Below are 15,180 nucleotides of genomic sequence, written 5' to 3' on the forward strand. Positions count from 1 at the left end.
ATATATATATATATATATATATATATATATATATATATATATATTTAATTTTATATTATTAATTAATAAAATCACTTTATTGTTATAATTTGTATAAGTTATCAGAAAATTTCAAAATTTCATTTGAAAATATTTCGATATTACATATTCAATTTAGGCAATGATGTGTTATTTCTTATAATCACACTTAAAGACGTATCTGAATAATTTTTACAAATGTTAATATTTATACATATTTTGTAAACTATATACATATAAAAATTATATTCAAAACATTTTCTGTTTTTATTGAACAAAATTTTTATAGTTTATTCATTTTATTTATTATTATTTCTATAAACTAAAATTTAAAAACATCTGATAACAGAAATTAAAATTTTTTTTTACTGCTTTAAGTAGTTATTCAAAATAATTTAAGCAAATTTCATTGCTATTTACTGATTAGTTAATGAAGATGAACTTTACAAAAGTTTAGAATAAATAAATATTTGTTTATTTATTGAATAATTATTTAATATGCATCGCAATGTAATTTTACATAAATAATCTTGAATACATAAAGTACTTACGTTAAAAAATTGAGATTTTTGTCTTTTATCTTATAATATACGTTTCCATACATTTCTATTAGAGCACAAATTTAAAAAATATTACTCTTATTAAAATACTTATTATCCAAATAATAAACTGTCACCAAAAGAATTTGTATTATTTTAAAATGCGATTTAGAATAATCTGTAATTTTTTCATAGTTTTATTATTATTTTGAATATCTGAAAAAATCGAAGATTTTCCTTGCTTTCGACACAAGAAATTCATTCCTTTTTTATATCAAAGTCTTACAAATGATGTATCCTTCAAAATAATGGGAAACTTTTCTATCTGTAAAATTTCAGCTTAATATATGTAATAACGTACAAATATATAATAATAAGATCAAATATAATAAGATAAAGAATAATTTCATGTGCAAAAACAAGCCAAAGTTAAAATTATTGCATTATATATGTTTTTCTTGTTTATATTACGATCTCTTAGCTTCGATGATTTCTAATCAATCTTTAAATCAATCTTTAAACATCGATACATTCTTGTGAAGTTTAGTACAAAAATATATATTTAAACGCTTTTTACATATAATTACTATATCATTACATAAAAATTATATGTGTAAAGGAGAGATAGAATTTGTTTCAAGCTACTCTAACATTAATTAAATTTTATTTCACAACAAATTTCACGATATAGTTTACGTTCCATGAAGATGAACTTTACTTTTGAGTAACATGGAATGATTGAGACCAATCGAGTGGTTTGTCGATCGATGCGATCGACGTGATCTATAGATTCATCTGTGCCCACAACATGTTTCACATACACGATTTTTCATGTTAAGAAGACGAAAATGGTTCCATCTGATGATTAAGAAGAGATCTTTTATTACCAGCGCTACAGAAGGTAGGAAAATGTAAAAAGACAAGATGTAAATATCATTGCGCACACTGAGAAAAAAAATTTGTTGAAACAAGAAAATGCATTTTCTTCAAATGAATTTCTTCGAAACGAGCAAAAATTTATTTTACAGTAATAAATTATGTATTCTTGTAAATAAATATTTCGTTATTTTGAGTAAATCATTTCGTACGTTTTGATTTCCTTACAAAGTAATGATTTCATAACATGAATAATACAATTATTGAAGTAAATGATTTATTTGCAGTAAGAAGCCTAGGCTTCTCAGTTGAATTTCGTTTAAATTAATATTTTATTGAACGAAATAAATCTTTTGCAATGAGAAACCTGACATTCTTGAATAAATAAAAACACTTTCAAATAAATATATTATTGAACGAAAGAAATCATTACATTGCAATAAGAAATTTGATGTTCTTAAATGAGTAAAAATACCTTTAAATAAGAGAGAGAAAGAGTGAGTGAGTGAGTGAGTGAGTGAGAGAGAGAGAGAGAGAGAGAGAAAATAAACTATTTCTTACGTGAACGTAATATTCGAAACGAAATATTCATTTAAAAGTACATTCGTTTTCATTCAAGAATATCATCGTTTCTCCTTATGATGATATGATTTATTCTATTCAACAAAATATTTCATCGATTAAATATTTTATCGAATAGAATAAATCATGTCATTGCAAGACATATTTATTTAAAAAAATATTTGGTTCTTTATTTCAAATAAGTTATTTGTTTCATACAACGAAATATTCATTTGAAAATATTTTTGTTTATTCTAGATCATTAGATTTGTTATTGCAACGATATGGTTTATTCCATTCAACTAAATATTTCAATAAACGTATTTATTTATTCAAGAGCATTAGGCTCCTTATTGCAAATAAGTTATTTGTAGATATACTATATCTACAAATAACTTATTTGCAATAAGAGTCCTAATGTTCTATATGCTGATGATATTAATATCAGACACTTAATAATTTTCAAGTTTGTATGCTACGAAAGAAATATATTTCGTTGAGAAAAAGAAATATCTACAAAGGGCAAGAGAACATTTACTTATAGTATATTGACGCAGATATTTATTGTAATCAAGATATATGTTTTTGATATTCTAATCCCAAGTAGCATAGGCTCATGCAAAATACTAAAAAAGCGATTACATGCGCTTTGTTAATAACACTTTGTAAGCGCTGTTAGAGTATCGCTATATTATAGCAAAGCTTAATTGACATATAGCTCAGGATGCAGACACATTAAAAAGAATAAGCAATTAGAAATAAGGAATAATGAAACAATTTCAACCTATCAGAAATTGAATACACCGAAATGCACGGTTTCTGAGTTGAAATTGTTATTTTTATAGCCGGTATTTATAATCGATTTTTATATTTAAGAGTGTCTCATTAAATACAATCTTAAGATATCATGAATCAATCAAAAAACTGCATTAGCATCTTAAGAAAAAAATTTATTAAATTTAAAAAATTTATTCTAAGAAATATTTTTTTGAATAGTCCTAGCGGAATATTTATTAAACACATATTTACTAGATACAAGCACTATTAGTTTGATTCAATTATCACTTTTTTATTTATCTAGATATTTATTTACCATAAATTTTCTGCTAAAACTATTCAAAGAAATATTTAGTAAAATTTATAAATTTTTTTCTCAGTGTAGGAGATGCTGAAACGACGGCCTTGATCAAGATAGATATTACAGATTTTTATTTCCAATGTACAACATGCTTTCGCCCTCTAAATTGACATAATCATGCCTTAGTGTGTGTGTGGCTATTGGCACGTCAGCCTGCCAACACAGCGCGAGTCACAAGTATCCGTGAGTTTACTTCATGAGATTTTAGTTCCAGTATATAGTACACACATACATCGAATAATAAGACGTTAAAGACATAAATTATAAGATAAAAATATAAACCGATACTGGATGGTAAAAAAAAACGTATAAATAAAATAAAACTTGAATGTATATTATTAACAATAATGGACGATTACAATCGTTTTGACCACAATTTAGATCATCTCAGTGTAATAACAAAATATTAATAAATTTAAATATTGAACATTACATTACATTTTGATATAATATAAAGGCACTGTATAGAATTGAAGATATGTCACAACTATAAATTAAATCAATAAGTAATTGTTTATGAATAAAATCTTTAACGTCTATTGTATTTGATAAAATTTCGATAGTTGGATATCAGGTACGACTTCAGCTGCTTAGCTGTCGTCTCATCTATTATTGTGTATATACATATCAAACTTATTGTATTTCTATCTGTTTATTTTATATTTAATGTTAACAGTTGCACTCAATAAAGTTATTATTATTATTGTTATTATATTAAAATATTAAATACACAATAGAATATCTCAATTCAATTTATTAAAACAAGTATATTATACATTTATCTTGGAGACCTTCCAAATAGCACAGAGAGTTCAAAAAGAATTTAAAAAAAATTCAGTTGTTATGTCATTAATTTAGAATTCATTTTTAGACAAAAAAGAATTTTTTTCTGAACAATTCTGAAAAGAATCCTTTTGGATCTGAAAATGAATTCGAAATTGATGACGTATGACTGAATTCTTTTTGTGCTATCTGAGCTTAGCTCGTATCAAAAAGTTATTCCATTAGAACACTATTAAAGAATCTTTTAATGATGCGCCTTTTATTTTATTCTGTGTTCTTTAAATTTAAGAAATTTAACTCGCTGCGCTATGACGCTCTATTTTCATTCAATTACAGAAATATGAATTAAATGTTTTATGAGAAAACGATTGCCAACAGATTGACAACTTTTATGATAATAAATATGTTACAGCATCTTTGCTCATTTGCGCAAGCAACCGTTGTTTATATAATATTTTTAAGTTGCTCTAAAAGAAATTATTATTGTCCTAATGAGAATAACATGATGACAATTGTAGGGAAACTTGTATTAAGCACCTATTTTCTTTCTTATTTCAAAATACATTTTATGGGTGGTTGCTTGATATAAGTTTCCTTTCAGTTACCATCATGTTGCTGTCACTAGCACATAATAATAATAATAATTTTGTTAGGCGATCTAAAGGTATGTACGGACAATCCTAAACGAGCGGAAATACGGTAGCAGATTTATTGTCATAGAAGCATAATATATTAGATTCAAAATATTTAGTTTATATTATAAAAAAAAGTCTTGTTGCATTAATTGGAATTCTAATAAATTCAATCAAATAGGTACAATAAATAGTTAGAGTTATCAAACATTCTAATCAAAATAACCACACAGAAATTCAATTACAATAACTAAAAAACTGATTCATATGATCAGAATTTATTTTGTTTATAATACAACACTTCTTGTTGTATACAACCAAAATATTTTTTTCAGTATATTCGATTGACGGAAATGTTGACTAAAAATATTTTACGAAAACGATTTCCAACAGATAACGACTTCAGCAATAAATATGCTCTAGTATTTCCACTCGTTTGTACAAGTAACTGTTGTTCGCATAATACGATAGTATTCTCAGACAGCACAAAATATTAGGTGTGGGAAAAAGTTCGTGGGGTTTTTTTAATGCCATCTAACGGGAAAAACGCCATGAACTTTTTCCCTAATATTTATGATAAATATTTATTAATATTCATTTTTTGAAATGTTCCATAGATATTTCACACATTTTATATAAAATATTATTATTCAAAATTTTTTTCAAAATATTATTAAAATATAGATTAAATATTTTATATTTTGTAATATTTTTAATATACAAATAAATATTTCTAATAAGTATTGTTTACTTGGATTATAATGTCTCATTAAGTATTTTCACAGCATTTACTATAACATTTATAATAAATAATATTTCACAATATTTATAAATGTTTATAATTTATGCAATCTATAAGACCACAAAAATATTTACAAAATATTAAAAATAAATTTTGTAAATATTTGTAAATATTTTATAAATATTGTGTGCTGTTTGGGATACTTTAATGAAATTACTATTATCCCAATGACAATATGATGGCAACTAAAGAGAAATTTGTACCAAGCAAATATTTTCATTCTTACGGAACATTTGATTATTTGGATTTTCTTTTTTATGATTTTGTGTTATAAACTTACAATATTTCAATAGTATTATACTAATAGTAAAATGTATAAATATGTATATTACAATACGAAATATCTATACTTTTGCATTGTTTTTAATGAACAAGATATTGTGCATTACATGAAATTAGTAAAATGCAATTTTTATTATATATCATTTAAAAAATTTTATTTATAACATTATTATTAAATAATATATAATAAATTTTTATTCTAAGAAAAAAAAAATATATATATACACACACACATTAATTACAATATAACAATATTTTGTTTAATTAAATTTAAATTAGATCCAAATTAAGAGATATGTATAAATATATTTACGCTTTAAAAAAATCAATAATATAAATTTTTATAAGTTATTATTATCTTTTTTGTAATAGAAATAAAGTATTTAAAGTCTACTTATTCCATACCTAAGATTGTTCTCTTTCTATAAATAAATAGAATAACTTTATTATTTGTAAAAATCCTTAATTAAAACACCTTAACTAAACACGATACTTCATTTAGAGGACAGAAATCTTTTTCTTATCTATGTTTTTTTCTTATTTTTTGTTTTTTATGCACTATTTATCTTTTTATATTACGCTGTTATTTCTTGTTACAACATGTGTTCGTTGCTTTTACATAAAACATACATAATCTATTTTGATAAAAAAAATGATTATATTTGATGCTGCTGTGTGGTATTAATCACTTTATTGTTATTATCTTGATAAGAAAGAAGTGGCATTTTCGTGTCGCGTCTTTTCATGTTTCTTTGATTCATCAAAGCTTCAGATCTGCAACTGGTGATAATATCAATAATTAGAAACAAGATATCAAGATTTTTTCTCTAACATCGATAATTAGAAACAAGATAGTAAGAATTTTTATCGATTAGAACGTTACGTCTCTTCGTATGAATTTTTGTATGGTGTTTGATTGTAAAAAACGGAAAAACTTTATCGCTATATGACACGTGTACGTTCTCGTACACGAGTTTACGTAACTCGCATGCTGCTTACATTGGAGCAAAACGCGCAAAGGATTTTGCGAGATACGGCACATCGAACGGTCTCGTAAATTCTATTCACTTATGATAAGAGTCCTGCCGTTGTCTCTGCGGCCAAAGATGAAACGCGCCATATATCAAAGGATTTACCAAGCTGTTGCTCATACCGAAGAAAAATATTCCGTTCTGTAGCTCCGCGCTGAGCTGAAAGGCATTCAATGTTTGTTAGCATTTGATGTAGACTTTTCAATATAGCCTAATTTAATTCCTCTGTTATTGTTATCAAAATACACTAACGTGATCATCCGGATCGATAAACAAGAGAATTATCATCATCGTATAATACGGTGTCCACCAAATTAGAAATGCCGCTACGATGACGACGCTGATCCGCAGTGATTTCGTTTTTGCCCTGTTCATCAGTCTTCTCCTATTTAAATCGATGTTTGTGTAGGTTTTTGTTTGATCCATTTTAAAATTTCTCCGACTTCCTGTTCAAGGAAAAAATTCATTTCTTTGTATGATTCTAAAAAAGGAATTTTCGGCCGGTGTTCTTAGTTCATTTTTATTTCAAGACTGTCTTAAGTAACATGTTAAGATGCTAATATGGTTTTCTGATTAATCCGTTGGCATCTTAATACTTATGACGATCTTAAATATAAGAATTAACTAGGAATACCGGTCTTTAAAGGAAAGACTATTATGAGATATCGAATACATTTTGGGTAAATGTTAGAAGTTTATGGGCAGAATTTAAAAAAATAATAGGTCATTTTGAAGATAATTTAATAAGCTTTAAGATAATGTTATGTAAAATTTAATTCAAATTTTATTTTTTTTTAAATTAAAGAAATGTAAAAAGTGAGCAAATCGCAAAGATAAAAAATCTCCTAATATGAGATGTCTAAAAAAATCGATGATAAATGCAAGGTACATCGGTATTGCAATTAAAAAATTTTATTTAATGTTTCTAAAATACGAATAAACATAGTCAGTGTGCGCGCAAAATGAACATGTAATGCATTGTACCCAGGATTTGTCTTCAGATAGTTGGAACCAAACAGAAACAGGTACTCGATATTCATTCCGGTTGTTCTTTTTATTATTGCACAATAACGCATACTTTAGCAATGATTTTCACTATATAAAGACTATAAGAGCAGGTTATTTCATATTAAAAATGAAACCTTGGGTATTTCATATTACTATTTCTATGCCTTACAGTTTTACGATTAAATCTAACTTCTGTAATTAAATAATTCAACATATCCCGTATTTTCCCGTATTAGTACGATACTTACTCTATTACTAAATGAAGAATTTATTGCCAAATACAATATTTTTCACTTATTAAATAATAAACAAGGTTTAAAGGCTCATCTCAATGAAATTTGAAGACATACAAATTCTAAAATCTTTTTTTACAACAATTACAGGCATGATTTAATAATGAATTTTCCACTAAATAGTTTTCAATTCAAGAACAATAAATTCTTGGAGGAACTAATAGATGGTTTATATTAGTTTATATTAGCAAAAACGCTGCTATCTCATATTAGGTGTCTATTTCATAATAGAAAGCTTTCCTCTATATCTTTGAAACATAATAGCACAGAGTAATCAGTTTCAGTAATATTACAATAACATTATAACGTTCCCGTAATATTGTAGTAACATTACAACTTTGCTGGAATGATCTGTGATATAACGGATACATTTGATCAAACCATTCGAATAGTTTTCGAAATTAGAAAATAAAATTTTTCCTTTAATTTTGATACCTTGTATCTTTGAAATTAAGTCGTTTTAGACATATCAAGTTTTCGTTCTGAATTTATCAGAAATATATTAGGTGTAGTAAAAAGAAATCCATTATTTTTGCATGAAATTGAATAGAAAAATAATGGATTTCTTTTTACTACACTTAATATATGAGAAATTATTGGGAGTACAAATTAGTTTCCGGTCTGTTTTTTGTGCATTTATTTCCAAACAAAATGAATGAACAGATCAATTAAAGTATTGTCCCTCGCTGCCTACTACTTTTCCCATCTCTCAGGCAATTTTCGAATTCCATCTCCAAAAAATGACTCGTCTTTGGAGGCGATCCAATTTTGGAGCTAATTTTCGATTTCTGCGAAAGAAGTAAACCGGTGACTTGCTGCATCCTTCGGAAACCAGAAGGAGCAATGTCCGGAGAATACGGCAGGTGCAGTAAAACATCCCATTTGAGTGTTTCCAAATATTTTTTTACGACTTTAGCGACATGAGGCCGAGCGTTGTCATGAAGAAGAATAACTTTATCATGTCTTTGCTCGTATTCCGGCTGTTTTTCTCGCAATGCACAGCTCAAACGAATCAATTGTAGTCGATATCGATCGCCCGTAATGGAATCGCCAGGTTTCAGTAGCTCATAGTAAACAAGACTCTTTTTCTCACCAGATACAGAGCATGATCTTCGAACCATGAATGTTCGTGGTGGTTCGGCCGTGGTGTTGAGGTCGATGGCAACGAGACCGGGCTTAGTGTAGTATTTTTTCTTCTTGGAGTTGTCGTAGAATATCCATCTCCAGTCACAATTCGATGCAAAAAACCTTTTCTCTGTTGTCTTTGAATCAGCTGTTCGCAAGTGAAAAATCGCCTTTCAACGTCTCTCGGTTTCAGTTCATAAGGCACCCAATTTCCTTGTTTTTGAATCATTCCCATGGCTCTCAATCGTACAGAAACGGTTTGTTGAGTTATCCCCAATGATTCTGCAAGCTCCTCTTGCATTTGACTCTTCTTCGAGTAATGCCTCTAATTCTTCGAATTTTTTTGACTGTCCAGAGCTAGGCTTGTCTTTAACACTGAAATCTCTATCCTTGAAACGTTGAAACCATTCCTTACATCCCTGATTTATCAGTTGGAGCAGTGTCATAAACTTCGACAAGCATTCGATGGGCTTCAGCCGCACTTTTCTTCCAATTAAAGCAGAAAATCAAAACCTCTTGCAAATGTTGCTTGGTTAACATAAAATTCGACATTTCAAACATAATAAAAATCAAGATTTTTGTATGAAACTCAAAGCGATATAAACTGAATATTAGCAGATGTTTAACCTCTCTGAAACCGTCAAAATCAGCTATCACTATGAACCATTCACAACAGCTGAAGCTTTAGGGAAACGGACCGAACTAATTTGTACTCACCAATACTTTTTAAAATCTTTTAGAATATTTAAAGATCTGCATAAGTTAGATTAAATAAAATTTATTATAAAATTACAATATATATAAGAATAATGAATCATATTTTACACACATTGTACGTTTTATCGCAATTATAATTTTGTATATATAACGCAAAAATCATACTTACGGGAAATAGTGAGCACAGTGGATACATAAGTGGTAATTAAAATTGCTAATGGCAGAAGGAACATGAAGAATAGGCTGAAACTTGCGTAGAGTTGTTCCTGCCAACGCTCGGTGTAAAAGCCGTGTGTCACACATTGCATAAATTCTTCGACAAATGGTCCTTGCACAACATGAAATATCGCGATCTGAAAAAAAATTGGTATATAAATATGCAGACATCAATAGTAACGAAATACGTAAATAAAATAGTAATAGCATGTACATTGATTAGGTTAATTAGGTATTACTTGTGGATTTGAGAGAGAAAATACAGAATTTGCGAAAATACAGAATGTCCGAAAGTTCAAAGATTTGCGTATAAAAATAAAATATAAATAAAGGAGAATTTTAAAAAGAGGCCGATTTTTAGGAAAGGAAATAGTATTTTTTTATAGATGTCTTCTAATTATAATAATGCTAATGTAAAAAGTTCGGGATTGATAAGGAACATCTTGAAAATTGAGCACACAAACAGATATATTTAAATATTTCAATATTTCAATATTCTTGCTTACTTTTGAAAGTATTATTCAAATGAACTTTTTAATAATTTTATCATATTCAAAATCTACAAAAAATACTATTTCTTTTACTTACATCTCTGTGGATAAAAATCGGCTTCTTTTTAATATAGTTATCCTTAGTTAATTAATTTAATACATAAGATGTACTACAATATTTATTTATGAAGATGTTACCCATATTTTTAATTTTAATTTAAACGAAAGATTAAAATAAACGTAGGCTGTTGGGCAAAATACATATATAAAATTCCATTTATAAATAGAACTATATAATTTTTTAAATAGAATTATATATATATTTTTATAATATATAATATGATTTTTAAATTATTCTACATATACAAAAGTGTAAAAGTATTAAAGTAGAGATATTGAAAAATTAACAATTTATAAAGTATTTTTTATATTTTATTCTAGTAAATATAATTACGACATGTAATATAAAATATCTCATAAACTACCTATTAATTTTTTGACACTTTTACATACAGAATAATGCTAGTTGATTAATTTACTTTGAATATTAAAAGTACTGTTAAAATAGTATTGTTAACAGTACCTTTATTTATTTAAATTTCTATAAGGAATTGCCTCCATGGGCAGTATTCATAGTCTATTTTTATTTTAATGCCGCCTTAAGTATGTCTTAAGACGCTAATACAGTAGCTGTCCGATTGATTCATGATATTTTAAGACTGTATTTAAGACGGTCTTAAATTCGGTCTAATTATGAATACCGGTCAAAGGGTCGTATTAGCATTTCAAGATATTACTTAAGATAGTCTTAAATAAGAACGGACTATAAATATCGGCCTTTGATTTAATAAGAGAATTGATTAAGAATTGATTATGAATATCGGCCCATCTATTCATTACAATGTCTATACATATACTATAATAGCGTTTTTGACTGTAGCTGGTTTGCATCAACCTAGGTTGAATTAATGTTCCATGGTTGACGTTGTATGCTCTACCAATAGTAAAGCATATAACATTAATTCAACCAAGGTTAGTGCAAATAATAATATATCCGCTATACAGTCAAAAACGGTGTATGAAATATAATAGAAATAAAGAATAGAGCCAACATCATTCACCATGATTCAACATCATTTACTAATTTCAGCTTCATTTTTCATGGTTATTCATTGTTATCCACCATGAAGCTAACATCACTTTAGACATTCATTTGTAAACGTTTATTCATCAACGTTGAAGGTTTTGATGTTATCCCGTTTGGCAGATCAGCTGACTTGCAAATTCGCTGTGTTTTTTCGATAAGGCGGAATACCGAAGCGAGAGATGATACAAAGGTTACCGTGAATGTTGCCGTAAAAAGAATTTCATGGAACAGGAGAGGCGCATTAATTAAACGGGCCGTTCGTCTCTCAGCTTGTCAAGAGATAGGTATACGTCTGTCATTAATCTTCACCACACGGACCGTGTCTTTTTCTTTCGTCGCCACGACAGCATTGTTCCTTGACTGGGCTCGCGATCTTCGTCTTTCCGGCCCTAACTCGTTGCGTGACCTCGACAAGAAGACACATTAAATCAATTTCAAAGACTTTACATCCGCCTTTCAGCCGATGCACTTGACATCTCATTAAATCTATCTAGAATTGGTCTCATTTCGAGGACAGGATAACGCTCGATTGAATTGCAACGTCTTCCTCATATCTAGTACAGCATCCATCGTTATCTTTATTTTACAGATATGCATATGAAATACACGTCTTTGCTGCTTATCTCGTTTATTTTTTTCTGGAGACACATATCTCTCCCGTATAAGCAAGAGACATTGATAATGACGATATCCCTCGGTAAACAATTAACAGTAACAATATAATTTCCAATAAATGTAATATAACATAATATGTTATATGTTATCTTTGAGTAGAAAATTATAATATTATTATACAGATAGATACGTTGTTAGATATCAAAGGAGCAATAATAATCCAATCTCTTGAGTTAAATAACATTTTGTTATTTTTAACTTCTATATTTGTAAAATATAAATCAATCTATTTCTGTGATTAGTAAATATTGTCTATGTTAATGTATGCATTTAGTAAAAAATTAATTAAATTTGAATTATAAATACATTTTCTTGAATTAAATTATTTAATTCCATTGTTGTAATCGAATTAACGATATATTGGAAGAGACGATCTATAGAAATGATTAAAAAATAATTAAAATTAAATATAATTTGATATTATAAATTTAATAGTGTACAATTAGATGTACAGTTTAATAGGAAATTATATAACACTGTACACGCAATTAATTGTGTTTACTGACATTGAGTTAAAAATAATTGATATCGATGTACGATCATTTTATGAAAGCTTAGAATATGATACAAATCCATTTGAATTATTTAAAGATTATTTAATTAATAAAGAGAGAAAATTTATTCTTTCCTCGACTTTGTTAATTTAGAATCTCATCAACATGGCATATTATCTGAAGATCCTTGGTTTAATAATTTCTGCGATCAAGAATCTTCGCGAGCTCAAAGGATCTACGACACGAGAAATTCTTCATTATATTACATCTGTTTATAAAATTCCGGTTGCTGTGGCACGACGTCAGGTTTACATTAATAACATTTCACGTTTTTATGATCGTCGAATGAAATAATATGGTATAAGTTTTTAAAATTTATTTTAATTTTTAAATATCATTTAAATATAATTTATATATATATAGATATATCTATTTTTTATTTATATACATAATTATTTTATTCAATAATTTAAATATGTATATAAATAAAAAAAAAATATATATATAAATATGTTTGATGAAAAAGATTTTATTCTGTGCCGCTTAAGATTTATTACATCGCAATTCCTGATTCTGCGTCGCTCATTTCAAGATTGCGTCACTCATTTAAAAAATTTAAACTAAGCACATTAACACAATTTTACTACGAAATGCATATTTTCCTGATGATTTAATCCTATACTGATTTCTTAGTTAGTTAATTAAAAAGAAAATTTATGTATGTTTTTTATGTCTGATTTGTTAAGTGCAATTTTATCACAACCTTTTTGCAACATTGCTTTATTACTCTTGTTTACTATCTTATAATTTTTAAACTTGTTTTCAGTTATTATTGAAATTATCAAACATTAATTATAGAATTTTTAATTATATATATAAATAAAACGAGGAAATGGATCATTCTTTACTTTCTAAACAACTGTTTGTAAAGTGCTATTTATTATTAATTTTTTTTTCTTGTTTATTTATTTCAAGTAATTTTTTGTGTGTGAAGATTCAGAGAATTCTTATTTAATATTTGAATATAAAATATGACATTGAGACAGAGTCTCATTGAGCAAAGTCTGAAGTTTTTCGTTTTTTTTCCCAGTAGAGTTTAAATTTCAAATACATCAATTTATATAATGTTTTGTAATGTTGTTGTGTAAAAATCATTTATATGAGGCTGTTTTTTAAATAAACAACTGTCTCTTTAAATAACAGAAAGTGTAAAAGGTTTCCAAACAATATATGCATGTCTAAAAGACGATGTAAAGATGATGAATAGATAATAAAAACGTCTTTTACATACATGCATGCGCGTTTAAAAGATATATAATAAAAAATATCACAAAGATGTTTTCTTGACATTGTGGTTATCTGATATATTCATACACGTATTCATGAAGATGTTTTGGCTTGCTCTCACAGATGCAGAATGCTTTAAAGCGCGGAGTTACTTATGGCATTTTGAAGAAGACCGATGGTCAGTATAGTTTACCAATTGACAATGAAATCACACGACAGGAGGTGGCTGCTCAGGAGATCGGTCTACTGGATTTGTACTGCCAGCGAAAGATGCATCGATCAAAAGGTGGCGGGACACAACGCAATAGAAGGACTGGGCGTAGGGGTCAAAGGGTTGTCTGCAGGTGCAGCAAGAAAGATATGCGACGGAGCTCACGGGGATGCGGGTCAAGGTCCTGCAGGAAGAGAAGAGGTGGAAGCAGAGGCTTTGATGGACGTGTTCACGACGGGACGATGAAGTCTAAGATCGAACCTATTCTGGACGTCGACAAATTGACTGATAAGTCAACTAAATCGAACCCAACTATGACAAGGACCAACGTGATTGAGGATATCGAGCGAAGCAATAGCTCAAATATGCCTTCCGAACAATGGGATCGCAGTACATCGTTATCATGGTAATCATGAAGATATTTCAGTAATATTCGTTGAGATTCCTAAATGTTGTAATATGATTTTAATTTTCTACATTACAATCAAATTGTTTTGAGGAGTAAATTTCATTTTCATTTCTTTTGAATCTTTTCTAAGTTTTATCATATATCCTATCCTAATAGTTTTATAGATACATACAGTTTTATAGATACATTGAAGAAAAAATCAAATTTTATTTGTAAAAAATTTTGTATAGTAAACTATATTTATAATGTTCTTGTAACTATCTGTTTATATTGATGTTTTGATTATTATATAAAATATATAAAAATAAAAATAAAATTACAAAAACAATTTTATGCTTTAATTTATTTTTTACAAAAGCCATTGCTTTATATTAAAATCAAATCAATGTTTATTGATAATTTGAAGAAGTATATATATATATATATATATATATATATATATATT

General features: G+C 27.5%; 1 protein-coding gene across 1 annotated transcript in view; it reads right to left on the minus strand.

The window, feature by feature from the left end:
* Positions 1-6,287: 6,287 nt before the first annotated feature.
* LOC105623118 (gonadotropin-releasing hormone receptor) overlaps positions 6,288-15,180 on the minus strand; it is an 18,577-nt gene continuing 9,684 nt past the window's right edge. Inside the window, exons 2-5 of the mRNA XM_012204518.1 lie at positions 9,975-10,158; positions 6,915-7,108; positions 6,700-6,821; positions 6,288-6,411 (exon numbers count right to left, since the gene is read on the minus strand). Coding sequence (XP_012059908.1) covers positions 6,288-6,411; positions 6,700-6,821; positions 6,915-7,108; positions 9,975-10,158 — 624 coding nt within the window. The remainder of the gene's footprint in view (positions 6,412-6,699; positions 6,822-6,914; positions 7,109-9,974; positions 10,159-15,180) is intronic.

The sequence above is a fragment of the Atta cephalotes genome (genome assembly GCF_000143395.1).
Source record: "Atta cephalotes unplaced genomic scaffold scaffold00053, whole genome shotgun sequence".
NCBI lineage: Eukaryota > Metazoa > Arthropoda > Insecta > Hymenoptera > Formicidae > Atta > Atta cephalotes.